This window comes from Haliaeetus albicilla, chromosome 10, assembly GCF_947461875.1.
Source record: "Haliaeetus albicilla chromosome 10, bHalAlb1.1, whole genome shotgun sequence".
Lineage (NCBI taxonomy): Eukaryota > Metazoa > Chordata > Aves > Accipitriformes > Accipitridae > Haliaeetus > Haliaeetus albicilla.
Genome location: NC_091492.1, coordinates 21,503,459 through 21,523,786, shown reverse-complemented (window position 1 = coordinate 21,523,786; position 20,328 = coordinate 21,503,459). Strand labels below are relative to the sequence as shown.

General features: G+C 54.4%; 3 protein-coding genes across 5 annotated transcripts in view; 1 reads left to right on the top strand and 2 right to left on the bottom strand.

Moving 5' to 3' along the window:
* The window catches only part of CFDP1 (craniofacial development protein 1), a 67,631-nt gene extending 61,952 nt beyond the window's left edge, over positions 1-5,679 (bottom strand). For both annotated transcript variants that reach the window (XM_069793784.1, XM_069793785.1), the window contains exons 1-4: positions 5,521-5,679; positions 5,330-5,435; positions 4,465-4,693; positions 2,470-2,588 (exon numbers count right to left, since the gene is read on the bottom strand). In XM_069793784.1, the coding sequence (XP_069649885.1) occupies positions 2,470-2,588; positions 4,465-4,693; positions 5,330-5,435; positions 5,521-5,575 (509 nt within the window). In that variant the 5' untranslated portion in view covers positions 5,576-5,679. The remainder of the gene's footprint in view (positions 1-2,469; positions 2,589-4,464; positions 4,694-5,329; positions 5,436-5,520) is intronic.
* A 341-nt stretch (positions 5,680-6,020) lies between these two features.
* On the top strand, positions 6,021-10,439 carry TMEM170A (transmembrane protein 170A). Its single transcript, XM_069793775.1, has 3 exons — positions 6,021-6,191; positions 6,303-6,473; positions 7,098-10,439. Exons 1-3 carry the CDS (start codon positions 6,068-6,070, stop codon positions 7,226-7,228), a joined length of 426 nt encoding a protein of 141 aa, XP_069649876.1. The 5' UTR covers positions 6,021-6,067; the 3' UTR covers positions 7,229-10,439.
* A 433-nt stretch (positions 10,440-10,872) lies between these two features.
* Positions 10,873-20,014, bottom strand: SLC12A3 (solute carrier family 12 member 3). Of its 2 annotated transcripts, XM_069793070.1 has the most exons (27): positions 19,715-20,014; positions 19,267-19,413; positions 18,946-19,021; positions 18,687-18,782; positions 18,398-18,537; positions 18,072-18,182; positions 17,769-17,880; positions 17,375-17,505; positions 17,029-17,113; positions 16,474-16,628; positions 16,034-16,141; positions 15,654-15,777; positions 15,451-15,552; positions 15,201-15,356; positions 15,024-15,123; positions 14,491-14,602; positions 13,784-13,924; positions 13,499-13,605; positions 13,249-13,331; positions 12,992-13,063; positions 12,864-12,883; positions 12,697-12,769; positions 12,385-12,496; positions 11,995-12,081; positions 11,769-11,904; positions 11,604-11,671; positions 10,873-11,324 (listed from the first exon to the last, which is right to left on the bottom strand). In XM_069793070.1, exons 1-27 carry the CDS (start codon positions 20,012-20,014, stop codon positions 11,183-11,185), a joined length of 3,096 nt encoding a protein of 1,031 aa, XP_069649171.1. In that variant the 3' UTR covers positions 10,873-11,182. The 2 variants fall into 2 exon arrangements, with proteins under 2 accessions (XP_069649171.1, XP_069649170.1); XM_069793069.1 differs by lacking the exon at positions 12,864-12,883 and having other exon boundaries at positions 12,697-12,798.
* Between the last annotated feature and the right edge of the window lie 314 nt (positions 20,015-20,328).

Genomic DNA, 20,328 nt, shown 5'->3' with positions numbered 1-20,328 from the left:
GTCAGCATTTGGTATTCAGAGCATTTGCAGACGTTAGGGTTGTGCAAAAACAACCTCCTGCTAGTCTAAAGAAAAAGCAGCCCTCTGGTCCTCACCTACTGCTGTTGCAGGAAAGGACCAGTAGCTGTAAGCAGTGATAACTCCTTATATCCTACCCATAGCTAACAATGCATTTAGAGATGCAAGATGTAGCAAACAACACAAAAACCTCAGCTTTGAATATCACAAAAATCAAGGGGGCAAAAAACATTGAAGGATTTTCTCAAGGAGCTAAAGAAAGTAGCATGTTGTAACTCTGGTATCAGCAGAAAACAGTCCTCCAGACCTCAGTGCAAACTTTCCATTGCTGGCTCTGCAATCCGTTGATACAATGGCTGCTGTAAACAAAAAATACATTAGCCTTGGTGGTTTGCAGGATTACAGTCTCACTGTTACCCAGGCTCCAGCTTTTGCCTATTTGATCAAAAATTAGTAGAAACTTGTATTGATTCCTTTGCAGTTCCCCAAAGGAAACATCAGTACTGAGCAGTACAAAGGACACTAGAAAAACAACTGGTGCAAAAAATAAGCCTTTATCTAACTTAGCTATAGCTATTAAAAAAATACAGATAAGATACTGATGCCAAAAGCACAAACTTGGCATCTTAGGAGCCCTGGACAAGTTCTGTTCACATAAGGCAAGCCACTTTTTGAAGGACAGTGAAAATTTCCCTGACCCCTCCGACTAATATTATCAATAAAAGCAAGAGCAGCACTGCTAAAGCTAATCTGTAATCACCACAGAAAATCTAGAATGCCAGAATCAGAACAACACCTGGGTAATTCTATGCTTAAATCATAATTATCTGGGGCTTCTTTTCATAGGTAAACAAGAAGCTTCAAAGCAGATGCTTTTATTAGCTTCCTACTTTAAAGGGTCCTATAATTCACAAAAAATTGCACAAAAAACTTCCTTTCCACAAGTGGAAGACTCATGGTCTGAAGTAAGCCTACAAGGCAATTTTCCCTGTAAATCAACCCCCTCCTTTAAGTGATACACTTCTATGCTCATGTTAGGACATGACACTCACCTACAACACACAGATGGACATGCCCAGACTCCAAATAAGATTGCACGCTGATTTCATTGAACCCCAAAGCACCACGAATGCGGTTCTGCCGTATGCCATCTGATGATATGTCAGAACCCAAGAAGGCTTTTGTACAACAGCCCTGCAATCCTATAGCTTCAGCTATTCTCACCTGGCGGGAAGGACATCACATTTGAACCAGAAAAAGTACGGGAAAACTGGGGACAAACAAGCTGGCTGCTGAGAAGGAGAGTGTGCATCATCAGAAGACAAAATTTCTGTCTGTAATTCTGCTACAGATTTTTACCCATCCACAGGAAAGACTTAGCCTTTCCTTTGTAGAAAGGGTATGACAGATACTCTCTCTCAGAAAAGCTGCAGTTGTACAGTTCTTTGCCATTTCTCCAGTGAATGAAGGGTATTCCTACAGCCTGGATTGTGCAGGGAAATAGGGAAGTCGCTACTATGACTCATGGCTCTCCTCAGATTTTTCAAACAGCTCAGGCAGCAGTGCCGACAGGAAAAGCAAGGGCAGCGGAAGCCCCTGCTCTCTGCTTCCTCCTCCAGATTGAGGCAGCGTGGGTGTTATTGCTGGGAACTGCTGCCCTCTGCTGTCACACAAAATAGAGGCGAAATTCTCATCTGACAAAACAAGGTTTACAGCTACGTATAAAAAAAAAATACACCATGGTAAGAAACACAAGGTCACAGTGCATTCAGATTTCAAGTGGGTTCACCCAGGCCCCTCAGTTCTGGTCTTACACATTTATAAAATGCCTGCTCCTTTTTGCAGCCCACCCTGAGAGGCCTCTTGGAAGCCAAATTCAGCCTAAAGGATGATTTTACCTAGCCCATCACCTTTGCCGCAGCTGTTTCAGAGATAAAAGCACTCAGCTATTAGTCCATTCAGCAAAAGACCTCTTACTGTCTGCAGATCTTTGTAGTAGATTGTGAACATCACCAGGGAAAGTGCCAGCAAATATCCTGCCCCCAGCACAGGGCTTGGACTAGACTGAAGGAATAAAATGCATTACCATCATCCCTGTGGGGCCATAGCCGGTTCTCTCCTTGTCTCAACATTCACAGTGGCAGTGCCACCGGGAAGCTTTGCCAACCATTTTAAACACTGTCCAGATGGGGAAGCCTAAGTGAATTTACAGGCATATTTTGAAGTTGAGTAAAGACCGAGGTCTGCATATAAGGATACTCTGCAGCCCTCAGGCAGAAAAATCTTGGCCTCATTTTCCTTGAGGTTTCTATGTGCTCATGATAAAAAAAAGTGTAAAGGAAAAAGGAGAAGATACACCATGCTTCACAGCAGATCTCCAGCCTGCCCACAGAAGAGCAGCACCCAGGTTGCTCTCAGCCCGCAGTAGACACATTACATGTGCCAGCTTACCTGACTTCCTCACCAGCGAAATCGAACACTTTGGTGATTGTCACTTTTCCTGAATCTTTTGGCTTCTCAGACTCTTTTGGTTTCTCCTGAAGCTTGTTCCCACTCTTCTCTTCTTCACCCTACAAAATATACGAAGGAGAAAGCAAAACAATGCATTTGTGGAGCCAAGCAAAATTATCACTCCAAGGGGCCAAAGACCCAACACAGACCTCAGGTAGCACTGCAATTTAGGCTGGCTGGTCAAAGCAAGTCACCCACAGACAAGAAAAAAGAAACAAACGCCCCTGCCACCAGAAGAAAGTTCCCCACTTTGGTTTCAGGCTCTCATTGGAGCTCAAGGATCAAAACAGACCCAAACCAAGAAGTGAAATTGTAATTAAGCGTAGGAATGAGCAAGCATACACTGCTGTGGTTCAGAAAGTAAGCAAAAGCCTGAAGACTCAGTTCTCCCAAACTACACACTGCCAGGTGGTAAAGCTACCAGAGTAGATTACACAGAAACAGGTTTATTTTTAGTCAAGAATATAGAAGAACACAACCCATCAGCAGGAGAAGCAAGGCCGACCTTCACAGAGAACCCTGACAATATTAAGTTACTTGTCAATAACGTCTCTCTATTTTGAGAGGGGAATATCTTTATTAAGCAATTTGTCAACAATGCCTGTTAATTTACCCAGTGACAACTACAGCTTTTAACAGCATACATAAAAAAACTCAGACCCTATAAATAATCAAAACAAAACCCAAAATTCTGGCTCTAAATCAACCACACACCAGAGAGATCTTCAAGCAGACAACTTCAGTCCAAATTAAGAAGACCACAAAGAGAACTGCATCTCTCCATAAATTATTCTAGGCTATGGAAGAACTTTCAGACACCAATCATGTTTTAGCAATCCACTCATAAAAGTAGAATTGCTCAGAAAAGAACTTTTCCTCTCTCCTTCTCTCTAATTCTACCTGCAACCATCTCAGCTGTTCGGCCAGTAACTATTGAGGTGGAGAGAAGCAGGAGAGTTCAGATGAAAGGACTCTTCTTCAAAAAGTTGCAAGCAAAGATTACACAACTACACTTGTTCTGCAACCTTCCAACAGTTGTAGAAGGAAGCTTCATACAGCGAGAAGAACTTGTCAGGCAGCACTGAGTCAAGCATCCAGACTTTTGTCACAAAATACTTTTTTGGCTGACCGCTCAAAAAAAAAAAAAAAAACCCAAACCAAACAAACCAAAACCCAATTCTAGCAAGAGAGGGTCAGTTTTGGTACCTTCTTCCCTTTTACCACCTTCAGCATGAAAGGCTTTGGCAAAGCAAATACATGCATTTGGTTTTATTAAGAACCAAATCTTTTTAAATAGGGGAATATGCACAGAATTCTCTCTACAGAAAACCTCTGCAGACAGAGAGCAAGAGCATGTTAATGGGGCTTATAAAGGAAACTAGAGAAAGCTAGATTCATTCTTCTTACAATCTCCATCCCAACATGCAGCCTCTTCCAGACCCCCCTCACTGTACAAGGATGAAAGGCAAGGCACAGAGATGTCAGCACAGGTCTCTTCTGTTTCCCTACTCGCACACACACACACAGTCTCCCCCCTTTTTTTTTTTGAGCATCAGGGAAGGCACAAGCCTCAGGGGAGAGCTGTGCCCACAACTACAACTCAGACCAAAGCTCATTGTGCTGCTCCTACGTCACAAGGAGAATCCAGGACCACAAGGAGAAGCCAACAGGGCTCCGTAGGACACTGTGAGATGCTGACAATCAGCTCCAAAAGCAACACTGCCAGATCACAGACCTCTGCAGCTGGAAGGAAACCAGCAGCTTATAGTTTGCTCCACAGTGGGGCTCCAGGCTTACAAAACAGATGGGGCAGGAGTAAACCAGGCCTCTTCCCAGCTCTGACTGATACCTGGTACCAGCTAGAACCAGCGCTGTGTGCCCTAAAGCTTCAGGCCCTTCCCATACTCCCTGGGTGAAGGCCCAGGCCCCCATTACCTTTTTAGTTTGCATCACTTGTGTGGCAGCCACCGCTTTGGGTTTCCGTCCCACATCACTAAGGAAACTGGCCCAAAGAGCATCCTCTTTCTTTTTTTCTTCTTCTTCTCTGTTTCTTTCCACCTGCTCTACATTATCTACTTCCTCCTCCTCCTCCTCTTCATTCTGCTGAGCCTTTTCTTCCTCTTTGTCATCTGGCTCCAGCAAGAGACCTCCTTTCTTCCTCTTCCTGGAAGCAGATGCCAAACAAAACAAAAAAAGAAATACTGAGGTGCTGCAACACTATTCCAGAGCTGAACGGTAAGCATTGGTGAAACAACACGGTATTTTGTATTCTCGCTAAGACATTCTACCTGAAAGGTTCCCCCTAATCTTAGGGGTGAAGCTACTTAATTAAAAGATGACGCTGTTCAGAAAACACAGCGAGACTGAAGCAGGCAGTCCCCATGAAGTGGACTGGCACGTGCATCCGTGTATCTGTAAGTATATAACAGACTCTGGGGTACTGCAGGAACCACGAGGGGAGGAGAACTTGGCCTGGAGAGGAAACAACCTTAACGAAACTGCACATGTATGGGTTTTTTCTCCCACCGAGAAGTGCATTGCTCTTAAAAAGGCTTACTAAAAGGAAAATAACTAGCTCCTGGGGAGGGTCTTGCAAGCCTGAGGATCTCTGCCTCTGACGCTAAACCAGACGAAGAAGAACGTTTCTCGTTTCTCAAGCCCTCAGGGCTGCCCCAGGCGGAACGCGCACGGCGGAGGCGGCTCCCAGCCGGGCCGGGCTGAGCCAAGGCGGATTCTCCCACCCGAGAGAGGGGATACCGCGTCTGTGCGGAACCGGGGGCGGCTCCGCCCGCGGCCGTACCTGCTGGCGGGGCGGCGGGGGCTCCTCCTACCGCGGGGCGGCCGCGGGCTGTCCGCCGCCTCCTCCCGCACCAGCTCGCTCACGTCGTCCTCGCTGTACTCCGCACCTGCAAGCACAGCCGGTGAGGACCGGGACGTTCGCCGCCACTACCACCACCGCTCCCCCCTCCTCCCCGGCCCGCCGCCACTCACCTGAGGGCACGTAGTCCTCGTCCTCGGCCGAGGAGTACTCCTCCGACCCCGACATGGTGCCGGCCCCGCCGCTGCCGCCTCACGCCCGGCGCCGCCGCCGCCGCCGCGGCCGCCTCCTCCTCACGCGCGCCCGCCGCCGCCGCCCAGAGCGTCGCCGCCGGCCCCGAGCGCCCCCTGGCGGGGTGGGAAGTGGCTGCGCCTCCAAGCCGGCGGCGCCGAGCACGGGGAGCAGCGACGAGAGAGCAGCCAGCGGGCTAGAGCGCCCTTCCAACCCCGGCCAATGGCGCGCCGAGGGAAGGTGGCTTCCGTTGCTAGGGTGCTCCCAGCGTTCTTTGCGGCCGGCAGCCGTTCCCATGGCAGCGCGGGGGTGGGGACGGGGCCCGGCTGCCCCGACGCTCCCTGGCGGGCGGCGGTTGGCGGTTGGCGGGAAGGCCTGCCTGTCACCGCGCGACACCTTCCATTGGCTGAGACGGGCGGAAGGGGGCGGGCGGAAGAGGAGCCGGCCGATGGCGGCGGCGGCGGCGGCGGCGGCGGGGCCGGTGAGGGGATGGAGAGCGGTGAGCCGGGCGGCGGCGGCGGGGGGCTCCTGCAGCAGATCCTCAGCCTCCGCCTGGTGCCTCGCGTGGGAAATGGCACCACCACCTACTCCAGCCCGCTCTCCACTTTCCCAGGTACCCCCCCCGCTGCGGGGCCTGCTCCGAGCGGGGCCGTCCCACCGCCTCCGCCGGCCTCGCTGGGGGCCTGCGGGCCCCGAGCCTGCCTGACGGCCCTTCTCTCCGCAGAGATGTGGTACGGCGTCTTCCTGTGGGCCCTCGTCTCCTCCCTCTCCTTCCACGTCCCGGCAGCTTTGCTAGCGCTCTTCACGCTCAGGCATCACAAGTACGGCAGGTTCATGTCCGTGAGCCTCCTGCTGATGGGCATCGTGGGACCCATTACCGCCGGCATCCTAACAAGTACGGTAGAGGCTCGAAAATACCGAGCGGGTGGCTCCATAGTGATCAGAGGTTGCCTTCAGGAGCGCATCAAACCGCGGCATTCCTCAGAGTAGAGAGGAGATGAATGTTTTGGCTATGTTTCCCCCCTTGCCCCACGTTTGACAGTTGGACTATCCCACCTATCGAACCCTTTGTCAGGGGTACCAAACGTGCCCATCAGGTGCAGAGCCAGGTGGGCTTTCAGGTTTCTGAGCACTCGGAGAAAAAACACTTACGGGTTTGGTGTCTGTGCCCAGAACTGGGTAATATTTGCGGCTTGTGGGCTGTGGTGCAGAGGATCATGTGGCGAGAGAATGTCCAAAACCGCCCCAACCTCCACACCTTCTAGAGGCCTCAGCAGAGTTTCACCACCAATTTACACATTGCCACCAGCATGCCTTGGTTAGTGGCTGAGGTTTGCCACAGTAAATCATTTCTGCCATCTGGTGCACAGGGGTTCAGGGCCCTCTCTCACAGACCCCCGTGTTCTCTGCCCCAGTCTCACATCCTCTGAGACTTCCCCCTTCATCCCTGTGGTACAACAGCATGTGTCTCACGTGCGCTGTCACGCATTCATGTTTTGGCTTTTTCCCTTCTCCACAGGTGCTGCCATTGCTGGAGTTTACAGAGCTGCGGGGAAAAAAATGATTCCCTTTGAAGCCCTCATTTTTGGAGTGGGCCAGACATTCTGCGTGGTGGTGGTTTCGTTTCTACGGATTTTAGCCACTCTCTAGCTCTTCTTCAGATGCTAGAGATCACAAATCGAAGGAAGAGCAAAGGAGCTGCTGCCTGCGCCGTCTCTGAAACAAACCATGAGGGAGCACAACTCGAGGCGTGCCTCGGTGTGTGCTTTCTCCACTGGTTAAAGGATACGTGAGGGCCTGCTCCTGCCTCCAGCATGGCAGGAAATTAAGCTAAAAATCGTGAATTTTGTTACTTTTTGGTAACATTAAGTGCCAAGTGAAACTTTAGTTCTCTGGAGGATAGGAAAAGGGCTTCCAGAGGAGGAGGCCCACATACCTTTTACCAGTGATGAATTCTTGCAACAGGACGTAACTAAGATGTGACACTGGCTGTTCTGGGGTAGAAACAGTACTATAGAGTGATGTGATGTCTTCGGAGCTCACTTAATGCTTTGACTTCTTGCTGCTTTGTTTGCAGGGAACCTGAAGCTCTTTTAATGTGATTTTTTTAAATGAGAAACTTAATTTGTTTTCTTCCTAGTCCCAACTTCCTAATACCATGTCTTGGTCACAGTGAATTTGGGAGCAGCAAAAGGAAAAATAATTTTAGACAGATGACAGTGAAAATTTGCGACCAAGAGCTGTGACTATGAATGCTGCAGCAGGGGAAATAACCGGCATAAAAAGGATCTCTATTTTTGTGAATTTTATTATGGTAAAGCTCTTCTGGCACTGTGTACCTTCTGCCTGAGAGGCAAAGCACAGCTGAACGGGCGCTACGTCCTGCTGCCCATGCTAGAAATCCCAGGGCACGTGTGTGAGTGTGTGCTGTTGCTTCTCAGGCTCTGAAGGAGACTCGTATTTTTAAACTTCTCCTTTTACTTGCTGGTCATGTTTACATTGGCGTGGCGAAATTGGGTTTCTTCACTGATATGTAAACATCGCTGGCCAGCTTATATAAAATTCAGCATGCTGCTGCTTCGGTGACTGCGCTGGTGAGAACCGCACAGCTGGCACTGGGTTGTCGTGACTTGGGGCTTGCTGGGTGCAGAGGTGGGGAGCGCGCCGTGTTTTCGGCATCCAGCCCGCAGTGTGCCGGTGGGTGGGATGCCTGTGAGGTCCTGGGAGGAGTCTGGGTGATGCCCATCTCCATCAGGGACAAGCTGTGTGAACACAACCCCGAACCAACCCTTACCGGCAGGCAGTATGGTCTTTCCTAATGAATTGTTTTAGTTTGTTTTAAGTGACTTTTAACTAACTCATACCTGCCCTTTTGCCTGGAGGCATGCCACACGGCCGGGGCTCTCGGGTATTTAGCTGGGCGCTTTCTGGGGGGCTTGGTCTTTTGGGGCTCTTGGGGAAGCTGAGGTTGAATCCCAAGGATGTGGCTGGGCAGTGTAGCCAGCCCTGTGGCTTTGCTGAGGTCCTTGTTTGTTTATTACCAGCTGACATTTGTGTGGGCTGCCAAGGGAAGGCCCTGCCTATGTCCAGCCTCCCAGGACACACGTCCCATCTGTGTTTTTGCTGAACTCATTTGGTTTCCAAACCAGCTCGCCTTTTGTACCTGCAACGTTTTGTAAGGCCAGTTAGCCACCATGAACCCCGTGTCCTCTGTGCTGAAACAACCCTCAACAGGGCACTGAGTTGATCATGAAAGTGAATTTCTCTCTATGTACTAACTACTCCAGAGTGGTCTGTTGACAGCTGATGGTGAGAGGTGTTTTACAGGAGCTACTTACAGAGATTACTCTAAATTTTAGCCCATGTTAATTCGGGAAATAAAGCATTTTAGGAAGGACTTTAATGTGAATCTTTCTCCTTAGGTGGGTGAGGTCCAAGCGGTGTAACATGTACTAAACCCTGGATCTTCGGAGTGCCCCGTGTGCTGTGCTGCTTATAGAGAGCCAGTGTTCTACTGCGGCATTCCCCAGGGGAAGGTTGGGCTGCTCCTTCCCTCTTTGCTTCTGCCCCCAGTGAAAAAGCAGGAATAATGATCTCTCTAGATGTCTTTCCCGCTTCCCACTTCTTATTTCAAATGGCTGCATACACAGCGTGTGTCAGGAGTGCCTGGTTTAATTCATGTGAATTATCCTGCATTTTCCTGGATGGATTAAAAGTCTCTCATGGGACTTTTAGACTGGGAAGGTCTGGCCTTACCTTTCAGGTGACGCTAGAAACCAGTGTCCTGGACCCTGCTGTGCTCCCCTTTCCCCCTGCCCCAGTTACCCCTCAGTAGCAAAGACTAAGCTGATTGCAACTGGGAAAGCACTTTATCAGTGTGCCACGTGCTATGGCACGAGGATGACTCCTCTGCAGTAATGGGGCTGGGGCATGCAGGACACAAATCCGGGCTGTTAAGAGCTCAGAACAAATGAAAAAACATTGCTCAATAAAATCACTTGGTGCTGGACGAACTGAAAACATCCTGTTTTCTACCCATTGTGATCTCCCAAAGTCTGTTTTGAGGCGGGGGGTCTGCTTCACTTGAAGAGTTGGCAGCTTGGCCACTGTTTGGAAGTCGAGTCATTGAAGCCGGTGGTGCTTCTGTGCCCAGGTGCTGTAAAATTTTCAGGGAGTTCTTGCATAAAAGGTGAACAATCAGCTGCTGACTTGTCTTGACAGGTATTAGCGCTGGGGACAAGTTCTTTGTGTCGCCTTGGTACTCGCAGAGCATCCTCCGCTCCCCTGGCTGCCTTCCTGACCTCCCTCTCCGGTAAAACCGGATCCAAATGGGAAGGAGGAGTAGTCTTGAGTTGATGCACCAGATCGGTCACTGCCAGAAGTTTCCTCCCCTCGCACTGCATCGGTTTGGTCTTCCCTTTGTGTTCCTTATCCTGAGTGAGGCGAGCAGAGGAATCCTTTCAGTTTTCAGTGAGCGTCGGTAGACTTTGCTCAGCCAAACTTGCCAAAAGCTGCAAAGAGCTTGCAAAAATGTAAATGCTGAGGTGTCCCAGGCTGGGCAGTGTTGTGAACCCCTGGCTGGGGAGGCCAGCCAGGAGTGTCAGTCAAGGAAACACCTTGCAGAGAAGCCGCCTGCCCTGGAGAAATGTCCCTGCTTGAGCTGAGACTCGTGGCACTGCTTTCTGTGTGCGAACTTCCTCTGTGCTGGGCTGATTTAGATACCGCCCAACTTCCTATCTATCTCGCTAGCGACCGTGGCTGTCGTGAACAAATCTTTGTATGATAGAAAACTCTGTAAATTTTATTTTTCTACTGACACTTCTAATCCTGGTGGTGATTATCAGTAAATTCTGTAACGATCAAGATGAATGAAGTTGTGTGTTCCTCCTGCAGCATGACAAGAGGGCCTGGGTTCTGCTTCTGGAAATGAGCCTTGCTCCTGCCTCGTACAGGTCAGGTTTCTCTTGCCCAGGGCCACCTGGACCAGGAAATGTCCTGGTTCTGGTGGTTAATTTTGTCTCCGTTCGGAGCTGGACCCATGCCTGCAGCCAGGCACCGCAGCCCAAGATGACATCTCGCTGCTGCTTGACTGTTGGGGACGGACTCAGCCTATTTCGCGGCTGGGAGTCCCCGTCCCCGAGCAGCCATACAGGGTCCCCACAGCCCCTGGGCTTGATGCTGACCCGCTCCTGTCCCCCTGGGGCAGTTCTCACCCTGGGACAGTGGCTTTGCCAAGGCCATGGGTCAGTCCCTGCACATTGCTTGGGCTCTGCTGGGGGACCAGGCACGAGGGTCCCACTGTCCCCTTGCTGCTCTCAGGATGGGACCCCACACTTCACCTGCATGGCTGTGGCTAAGCCCGGGGCCGGAGTGATGCCTGTACTATGGGACCTGCGTTATTTTATATCTATATACAACCTCCAAAGACCGAGGTCAGCAAAACAAGTCTTTGTAAGAGGGTGGCAGCTGTGTGTGGTGGACATTTCCCGAGAGCTGGTGACCACCTGCCTTCGCTGCTCCCCCAGAGCCCTCAAGCGAGCATGCTCTGAGATCAAAACTGGCCTGAAAAATTCACATCCTGAGTCAGCAGGGATCCAGGAAGTTTTATTGGCAGTAAAAGGTCAGCACGTTCTCTTGGTTTCCTCGGGTGAGGATGACGGGGGGTCTCAGGTCCTGTGAGAGGGTCTCGAGCCAGGCCATGTAGAGGGAGCTGGGGCAGTGACCCTTCCTGCCGATGGGCAGTGTGCTGCAGCAGCAGGAAGGGGCCGGGTGAGCCAAGCTCCATCCTTAACCCTTCTCTCAATCCAGTGCTAATTTTGAGGTAATTTCCCTAAAAAGGGGCAACACCACATCCTCCCCCCCGCCCCCCCATTAAGACTTGGACTGGACCCCTTGGTGCCTTCCGAGGGCTTTTCACTGCGGTGCGGCACCGTCCCAGGATCTCCCCGTGCTGGGGGGAGTGAACATTCAGAGGGACTGTTTCCATGGGGCAAGAAACGGGCGTGAGGGCACTGCTGGCACCTACATGGCTATGAGTGCTGCATCCCGTGAGTAATCCAGCAAAATCTCATTCAGCCTCACTTGTCGAAGCGTCTGTGGAGCAAAGAGTGTTGACAAATGCAAAATAATTGTTGCCAAAAAGACTGAATTTTGTCTCAAAAGCAGGAGACCCCCCCGGCACTGGTGCTACCTTGGCTCTGTTTTTGTCAACCTCCTCATCAGAAATCTTCCAGGGACAGTCCTGCCTCATCTCGTTCACCGTGGCCTCATCTTTGAAGCCGTCATTTAGCCTGAAGGGAGCGATCAGGTCATCGAACCTCTTGATGCTGCAAGACAAGCAGACGGTGCTGGGGAAGGGGGTCTGGGTGGGTTTGGGGGTGCTGGGGGAGGGGGGGGAAGGGGACGGGGGTGGTTACTGCTCTGGCCGGGGTTTCTGGTTGATGTCAGGGAGGATGTGGACCTCGTGGAAGCCGAGGCGGAACTTGCTCAGCAGAGAGACGATCCTACCAGAGGTAAATGGACACATTTTTTCCAAAAATTGCACAGCTGCCCTGGCAGGGAGCTGCCCTGGCAGAAACCCCCGCCGCCATCCTCAGTTTGCACTTGTTTTTTTCCCACTCCAAAATCCCATTGATTTTTGGAGGAGAGAGGCAAAGCAGCCAGGTCGGAGCCCACAGATCCCATTATGGCAAAGCCTGGGGGGCTTGGGGCGGGGAAGCAGCTCCTGCCACCCACCCATGGGGAGAGCAGCGGTGGCCACGTGGCTAAGAGGGGCTGCGGGGGTGTGAGTGGCCGCCAGCACTTACGCCTTCCTCTCCTCATCCATCCTGTTGATCTGCCCGCCGACAAACACCCGGATTTTGCACTTTGCCCACCGCTTCTTGCGCCCCAGGAGGTAGGGGATGAGCAGCGTGAGACCTGTCCCCAAAACACCCGATGGGAGACGTGGCGGCGGCAACCCCATGGGCTCGCCAGTGCTTTCTTCACCCCAGATGCCAGGGATGCCCTGGCACCAATTGGGAAGGACTGAGCCCTCCTGGGCACCGTGATGGAGGTCCTGGGTTCACATTATCTGGACAGATGGACGGTGAAGAGCTGCAGCCAAAGGTGAGGGTTACCTCCATCATCGAAGAGCCAATAAATGTCGATGGTCTTCTTGCCCTGCTCGCTCTGGAAGATGGTGCTTGCCTGCTGCTCGCCAGCCAAGGTGGTGGGGTCCACTGCCAGGGCAAGAAGGTCCTGGTGTCGATGTGGGGCACTGCTGGCCACAGATTAAAGGCACCACTTCCTCCTGGTCCTGCAGCCCTGCTCCCTGTTGCTGCTTGAAACCCACACCCCCGCCTGCAAACCTGGCTCCCTGAAAATAATCCTCAGAGCTGGGAATGCTCCGGGCGGACCGAAGACAGGACCAACCTGTGCCTGGGGCTGCTCTGCCACCAGTGCCGTTCTCCTCAGGGTGCTCTGCTGCCTCGAATGTGGGGTTAACTGGGGAGGGAGGGGAAGAGCACGGGCAGCTGGGCAGCACCCTGCTGTCCCCATCCCCTTCGGTCCCAGCCCAGGAATGATGTCTCCCCAGGACTGTGACCTTCACCTGGGGACACAGTGCCAGCTGGCATGTCCTACAGCTCCGGCACATCTCTGAGCATCGTCAGCTGCCCAAAACCGCTTACCGTGAGCCTGCATCACTCGGGAAACATTCAGCCCTTCCTTCATTCTCATTAAGCACATGCCATACTTGAAATCGAAGGCATCGCTGGAAGGAGGGAGGAGAAGGCAGTTAACGGTGGCCAGCTCATGTTGGGCAGCATTGCCAGCCCGGCTGGACCCTGCGCACGTGGCCACAGTGTCCCTGCACCCAACTGCAGGGCCACTGCCGGGTGCTGGCATCCCCGAGGGGCAGAGGAGCCAGCATGGCCGTACTGCAGGATGCCCACGTAGTCCTCCAGGCTCTGTGGGGACGCTGTCTGCCAGTTCCTCTTGTAGCCCAGCACCAGGATGTTGGGTCTCATCTTCCCGAGGCCGGCAGCCTACGGATAGATGTCCCTATGAGACCCCTCTGCAGGGACAGACAGACACAGATGGTGTCAGTCCACCGAAGAGCGATGCAAACGGGGATGCCTGGAGGTCAGGGAGCGGGGTCAGAGCCTCCTGAGCCATGATGGAAGAGGAGGGATCCTGATGGTCAATGGCCAAGGACGGCTCTACCTGGATGAGCATTTGGACGCCACTTCTCAGATCCTCAGCCACCACATCCGTGTAGAAAGCCTTGATCTTCCTCTTCATAAGCCACTTGGTGTGGCCATCTGCTGTCAGCCGGGACTCCGGCATCTTCTGCTTCCGCGGTCCCTGAGGGGAGCAGGGGCAGGGGCTCAGGCACAGGCAGCCCCTTCCAGCTGGTGGTCTTGCCACCAAGGACCTCCAACTCTTCTCTTCCCAAATCATTGGCAAGACCTGGATGTAACCACTGCACACATGGGAGTTTGCAATCACAGCAAGAAAACCAGTGAATTTTGGGAGTCGACAGCCAACACACACGATGCCAGCAGTCCCATGGCTGTGGATGAGCTGGCATTTGCTGCACCACATGTCCCCAGTTGCTCCTGAGGCTTCAGGGCTGCAGGACCACCCAGGGTTGAGCAACCACCTCGTCCTACTGCATCTTTGCTTTGGCAATTAATTGGCAAGAGAAAGCTATTAGCCCACAGGGACATCCTGATTCTTCATAAATATTGCTTAACAAGCTGGAGAGCCTTCCAGACAAAACATTTCATCATCTGCTGGCACATAAATGGGCACATTTCAATCCCCACCCCGTGAGCCCACCAGGACACATCTGGATTTCCCAGCCTGCTGCCCACAGGTGGCCGGAGCCCCCAGGACAAGGAACCAGCCGGCTTTTGTAGGTGACTCACGATCAGCACGTTGCCACAGAGCATCAGGCTGAGGTTCTTGGTGAAGGTCCCCACGAAGTCCACCAGGGCTGGGCGGAAATTGGGAGGGCCGGTCAGCACCAGGCACTGCGGTCTGCAGGCAGGGAGAGAAGAGGGGGCACAGGCTGTTACTTTGGAGGCACTGAGCCTCTCTGGAACGTGTCTCTTCTCCCATGCCTGGCCAGAGGCAACTATAGGGACCATCTTTAGGATGAGACAAAATCATGCAGCTGATTGTCCAGCCTCACTCTTTGGTCTTTTTATATCAGATGAGACCAACACATTTGCATCTGCCTGGCATGGCGAAGACAAGGTTTGCTCTGCTTTCCACCTCTGCCCACACAGCAAAGGCGTCGGATTTTGGACACAGCCACATTTTGATGGGGCTCCCAGTTCCTGAGGTTGGTGGTGAGGACATGGCCATGGGCATGAAGCCACCCTGAGTTTGCTGGTGGCAGCGGCTGGCTCTGCATCCCCCTCCCTCTGTGCCCAGCACCATGCCGAGCCGCCCTTGCCTGTAGTTCTTGATGTGATCGTCCACTTCGCTCAGCCCCACCGAGTAGTTCAGGGCCATGTTGTATGAGCTAGCTTGCATGGAGGAACCCCAGTTGACATCTACGTGGGGAAGATGGATTAGCAACGGGGCCAGACACCTCCTGGGGCATCACTGGGGCCAGGTTACCGCCACACACCCGGCTTTTTGTAGAGGACATATCCCAGGAGGAAGATGACAATGCCGAAGGCAATGAGGGCTGCCCACCATGTCAGCAAGAACATGATCACCACTGAGACAGCGGCTCCAAAGAGCGCAGCCCACTTGCTGTAATACCGAAAGGAGGGTCGCCAGCCTGCACAAAAACACACACAGCGGCCGCTGCCGGGATGGGGAGCCAGACAGGGAGCTGCCCGCTGCATGGCACTGCACAGCGCGGCACAGCCCACCTGGAGAGTTGGTGATGGAGGCATGAAAGCAGCTGAAGTTGATGAGGGCGTAGGAGCAGAGGAAGAAGTTGGAGATGATGGGGGCAATGGCGTTGAGCTCAGCTGCGGAGAGGAGGAGGAGGAGAGTGAGCTGTCGGCAGCGGGGACCGAGCCACCTGGCTGATGGCAGGCACTAGGAGGGTGCCAGGGTGGCAAGCACCTACCGATGAGGATGAAGCCGACGGCGATGATATAGGTGAGCATGTAGCCGCGGATGGGCTCGCTGTTCCTCCCATAGCCCTTCCCAAAGAAGCCTATAAGAGGGTAGAGCTGGTCCTTGCAGAGACACTGTGGGGAGAGACGAGTTGGGGACAGTGGGCTTCACCGGGGACGTGGAATGGCAGTGCTGTGGTGGCTCTTGCACCCATGAGAGCAAGCGCTGAACTGGCCTCGTGCCTTCACCGATGGCAGCAGCATCCTCATTCCGGAGCTGCTCACGGCCACAAAGCCCTGCAGTGCTGGGTGCACACCCAGGAGCATCGCCTGCTCCCACTGCCGGGCTCAGGGACGGGAGCTGGGGGATGTGGATGCACCACCTTCTCACCTGGAAGACTTTGGGGGCTGAGACGAGGCAGGCCAGTGCTGAGGAGAGAGTAGCGCCAAAGATCCCCGCCGTGATGAGGGGGCCGAATCCAGAGACCATGCTCATGCTCTGCCCGAAAACCAGGCGGTCAGGAACCCTGGCACCCCCAGCGCATCAACCTCCACCCTGGCCCTAAGGGATTTCCAGCCCCTGGGCCCCATCCTGCTGCCCTCAGTGTTTTTCCATCAACATTATCCAGGCGGCAAAGCTCAGCCACGTCCAAAAGCCCGAGGAAGATGCGCTTCCTGGTGCATCCCTGTCACATGGGTGCTTTAACGGCATGGGTGCCTCCCCCGATGCTGGGGGTTGCCGGGCATGGGGCTGCCCCGGGAAACCCATCCCTTGCAGCACAAACCTGGCCAGGAGCAGGGACCCAGGAGGGCAATGGCCCCGAGCAGCACCTGGTAGTAGTTGCTGAGCCCGTATCGGCAGCTCTGCCGCTGGGCGCAGGCGGTGAAGTTCCAGCCGAAGCTGCAGGCCAGTCCCTCGCAGCCCGGTGAGCCCACTGCCACGCTGTCGTTCAGGCTGCCCGAGGCGTCCCGGACCACGCAGGCACCTGGGGGGGGGCACGCAGCACCCACTCAGTGCCTGCTCGCCTCCTGCACACATGCCATCCCCACAGCCCTGTGGCACGGCTGGAGCGGGGCTGGCATCTCTCTGCGGTTTCACGCAACCCAGCCCCATGTCCCTTTGTCTGCGACATCCCCCAAATCCCTGCCGTGGGACTGCCCCACTGCACGATGGCTATGAGCAATGCCATGAGCTGCGTTGCCCACCCAGAAGGACTTTGCTCCCCCAGTGGGGGCAGGAATGAGGTCTGGCACCTGCGGCACTCGCCCTGGGGTATCAGTGCTGGCGTCCACGGCTTGCTCTTGGCTCCCACCACCTGCATCCTCCCAGGCCACCCATTTTGGCAGGGAAGTCCTACCCAGCTCACCCAAGGACGTGCCGCTTACCGATCGTAGCAGAAAGCACCAGGTAAGACACGGTGGTCCAGAAGATGGCCATCAAGGTGCCCTTGGGGATGGCCACGGCAGGATCCTGCCCATGGGAGTCACAGAGAGATGTAAGAGAGCTTTCCAGCAGCACTGCTAAAATGGCATTTTAATTGTGGCTGCTATACAGGAGAAATTTTAATTAATTGCAACACAAAGCCGCAGAGCATGTCCTGGCTGAGCCTTCCCCAAAGTTCCCAGAAGAAATAAAACAGTGTCTAAAAGTTGGATCAAAACCAAAGCCCCATGGAAAATGGGGCTTCAGCCCTGAGAAACACTAGCTCAGTCAGCAGCAGTCAAAACTCACCTTCAGGTCACCTGAAATGTTGGCCCCAGCCAAGATGCCGGTTGCAGATGGGAAGAAAATGGAAAACAAGCCAAAGAATGAGCCTTCGGGTCCACGCCAGTTGGGCACGAAGTTCTGAGCAAAGATGTCGGCTGGGGAGGAAGCAGAGGAGAAGCATTTGGGGCCTCCCAACTGCCTTTCTCCCGGCTGAAGCATCTCAGTGCTGGATGGAGGCACACCGCTGATGGTAGGTAACCCATGGGAGGAAGACACCATGCGTTTAACGACATCTTTCAGCGAGGAGCACTTTCCCATAGCAAACTTCTCCCCTAACAGCAGCAAAGAGCCGGCCTCCAGCTATGTGCTGGAGCGTAACGTACCTGTTGAGCGTAACGCCAACCCATCATGGACCCACCTCGGTAGCTGAAGAAGCCCTTTGCTTGCTTCTCGGCAGTGGCCGGGATTACAGTCCCCACCAGGTAATTTATGAAGGAAACCAAGATGACCAGGAAAAACAGTATCTGCGCCTGCCAGACCAGAAAGAACTAGCTGAGGGATCAGGGTTTGGGCGCCGAGAAGGTGAAAAACTCATTAGGAGAAACCCTCGCCTGTTTTCAGAGAGCTACAGGCATCCTCCGCTCCTCAGATGCCCGGTGGGCAGCGGGGATGGCTCTTACCGGCCTGAGGGAATAAGGTGAGTGGAAGTAGCAAGCATTACCTTGGCCTCCCACTCCATGCCGGCCAGGGAGATGCCCAGCAGCACTGTCACGGTGACAACCCCAATGATGCGGATGTCATTGGTGGGGTCCACGATGAGGGAGTTGTGCTCCTGAGGAGGGGGAACCGTCCACGACACAGAAATAACCCTTTCCCTTACCAAACCACCAGGATTGCCACGAGTTTTAGCAGCTAGTGGTTGATTATCCGTGGCCCGACATTAACGCAAATGTTGATAATTAATGCAGCTTAGCTTGTGCAGGGAGGAGGTGGGGATGGAGGAGATGGAGAGGATGGGACCCGGAGGATACAGAGCTGCTTTCTTACCTGCAGCAGGTCCCGGACAGTTTCGGCAAAGCCCACCGTGTGCATGGCTACGGCCACCGCGTTCGCGAAGGCGAAGATCAGCCCGATGGAGCCACCCAGCTCTGGCCCGAGGCTCCGCGAGATGAGGAAGTAGGTGCCCCCTGAGGTGGTGGGAACACCCCGTGGGGTTAACTGCCTCCCCCACAAGTTTTCAGGGGTCCCCCTGCACCTCACAGCCCGTGCCAGGGGTTCATGTCCACAGGGCAGCCCCAGGGTGAAGACCCCCTGGGGTGGCCGGGGGACGTGCTACCTGACTTCACTTTGCCGTTGGTGGATATGGCGGAGATGGACAAGCCAGTGATGGTGGTCACTGTCACCGACATCAGGATGATGAGCCACGTCAGGGCTGCGGGGAGACGGCACCGCTTCATTCCTGCATCCCTCCCCAGCCCCATAGACCCCCCCCCCACATCACCCCACACTCAATGCTGCCGGCATCCCCCCTCCCCAGGTGTTTTGGGCCACTGGTGTTGTCATCCTGCCTGCCCACTATGTGCCATGGCACCCACCAATTCCCGCCTGGGCGGTGATCCAGGGCAAGCGCAGGTAGAGGATGACTCCCCAGATGTTCAGCATGCAGCGAATCTGGGGGGACAGAGAGGGGGACCTGCCCTTAGCCTGTGGGCACCTGGGGACAGCCATGGGCACGCCGGCTTTCCTGCCCCTCCGAGCTAAAACCAGCCTGCCAAGGAGGACTAGGAATTATTCAGAGCACAGTCACTTGCAAAAAAAAAAAAAAAAAATTAGGAAAAATGCAATGACAAGGGGCAAATGCTCGGGGGCGGGGGGGAAGGCAGGAGGATGCTCCCCGTGGGACAAGTCGCACTCACCATCACGCCCTTCACCCATCCGAAGCGGACAGGCTCTGGCACGGGGGCTCTGCCCGGCTCCCCTGCTGCCTCCTCCGGCCCGGCGTCTGGCAGGCCATTGCTCCGCTGTGGGTCGGACACCGGCACATGGAGGCGGCCTGGGTCAGGCTGCGGGGACAAGGGGAAGGCAGATGAAGGCAGACAGGGCTGAAGGCAGCCGGCCATCCCTGGGGGGGGTGCGTGTGTGTGTGCAGACAAGGGGAGAGCTCTGGCTGAGCACACAGCTGGAAACAGCTGGGTTATCCCTCTGGCTTCTGGGACCTTCCCGCAGATATGCACATCAGCACGGCACCAGTTACGGCACCAAGAAGCAGGAGACAAAGTGCCACGCCACAGACACATCGCAGGGACCAGTGGCACGGCCAGGGGATGCTGGAGACGCCAGTGGCACAGCCGAACCCCACCTTACCTTGAGGATGGAGTGCAGGTCCGCCAGCGAGGGCCTGCCCTTGCCGGCGTCGCCCACCCCCTTGCTGTTGGCATAGTGCTCGTAGGCGGGCACCACGTCCACTGTGTTGTAGCCGAAGGTCCTGGTGCAGAGGGTGCTGCCGGACAGGTGGGTGGGCTGGGCGCTGTCGCAGCCGGTCCCCTCGGTGGGTGCGTAGGGACCCCGGCCACCCTCCTCCATGCCCAGGAGGGTGCTGATGGTGAAGCGGCCGCTGCAGCGGGCCAGGGCAGTGGGCAGCTCCGGGATGGGCAGCTCAGCCATCGCCTCTGCCCAGGTCCCTGTGGGGCGAGGGACAGGGTGGAGAGGGGCTCGCCTGCTTTATACGCAGCAAAACCGGAGCAAGGCAACCGGCACCCACCCACCGCCATTGCTAATGGGGGAAAGGAATCGGCTTGAACCACCCTGAGCTGGTCAGGGGGAAAAAAATAGCTGGAAGGGATATCAAAACCGCTGTAATCGGTATCGCTGCCTCCCAGCGCTTGATGGGGGCGGCGATAACGGATTTGAGATTAAGTCCCAAGGACAGATCGGTAGAGAAATGCAGCGCTGAGTTTGCCTCCGGCCCCAACCTGGGA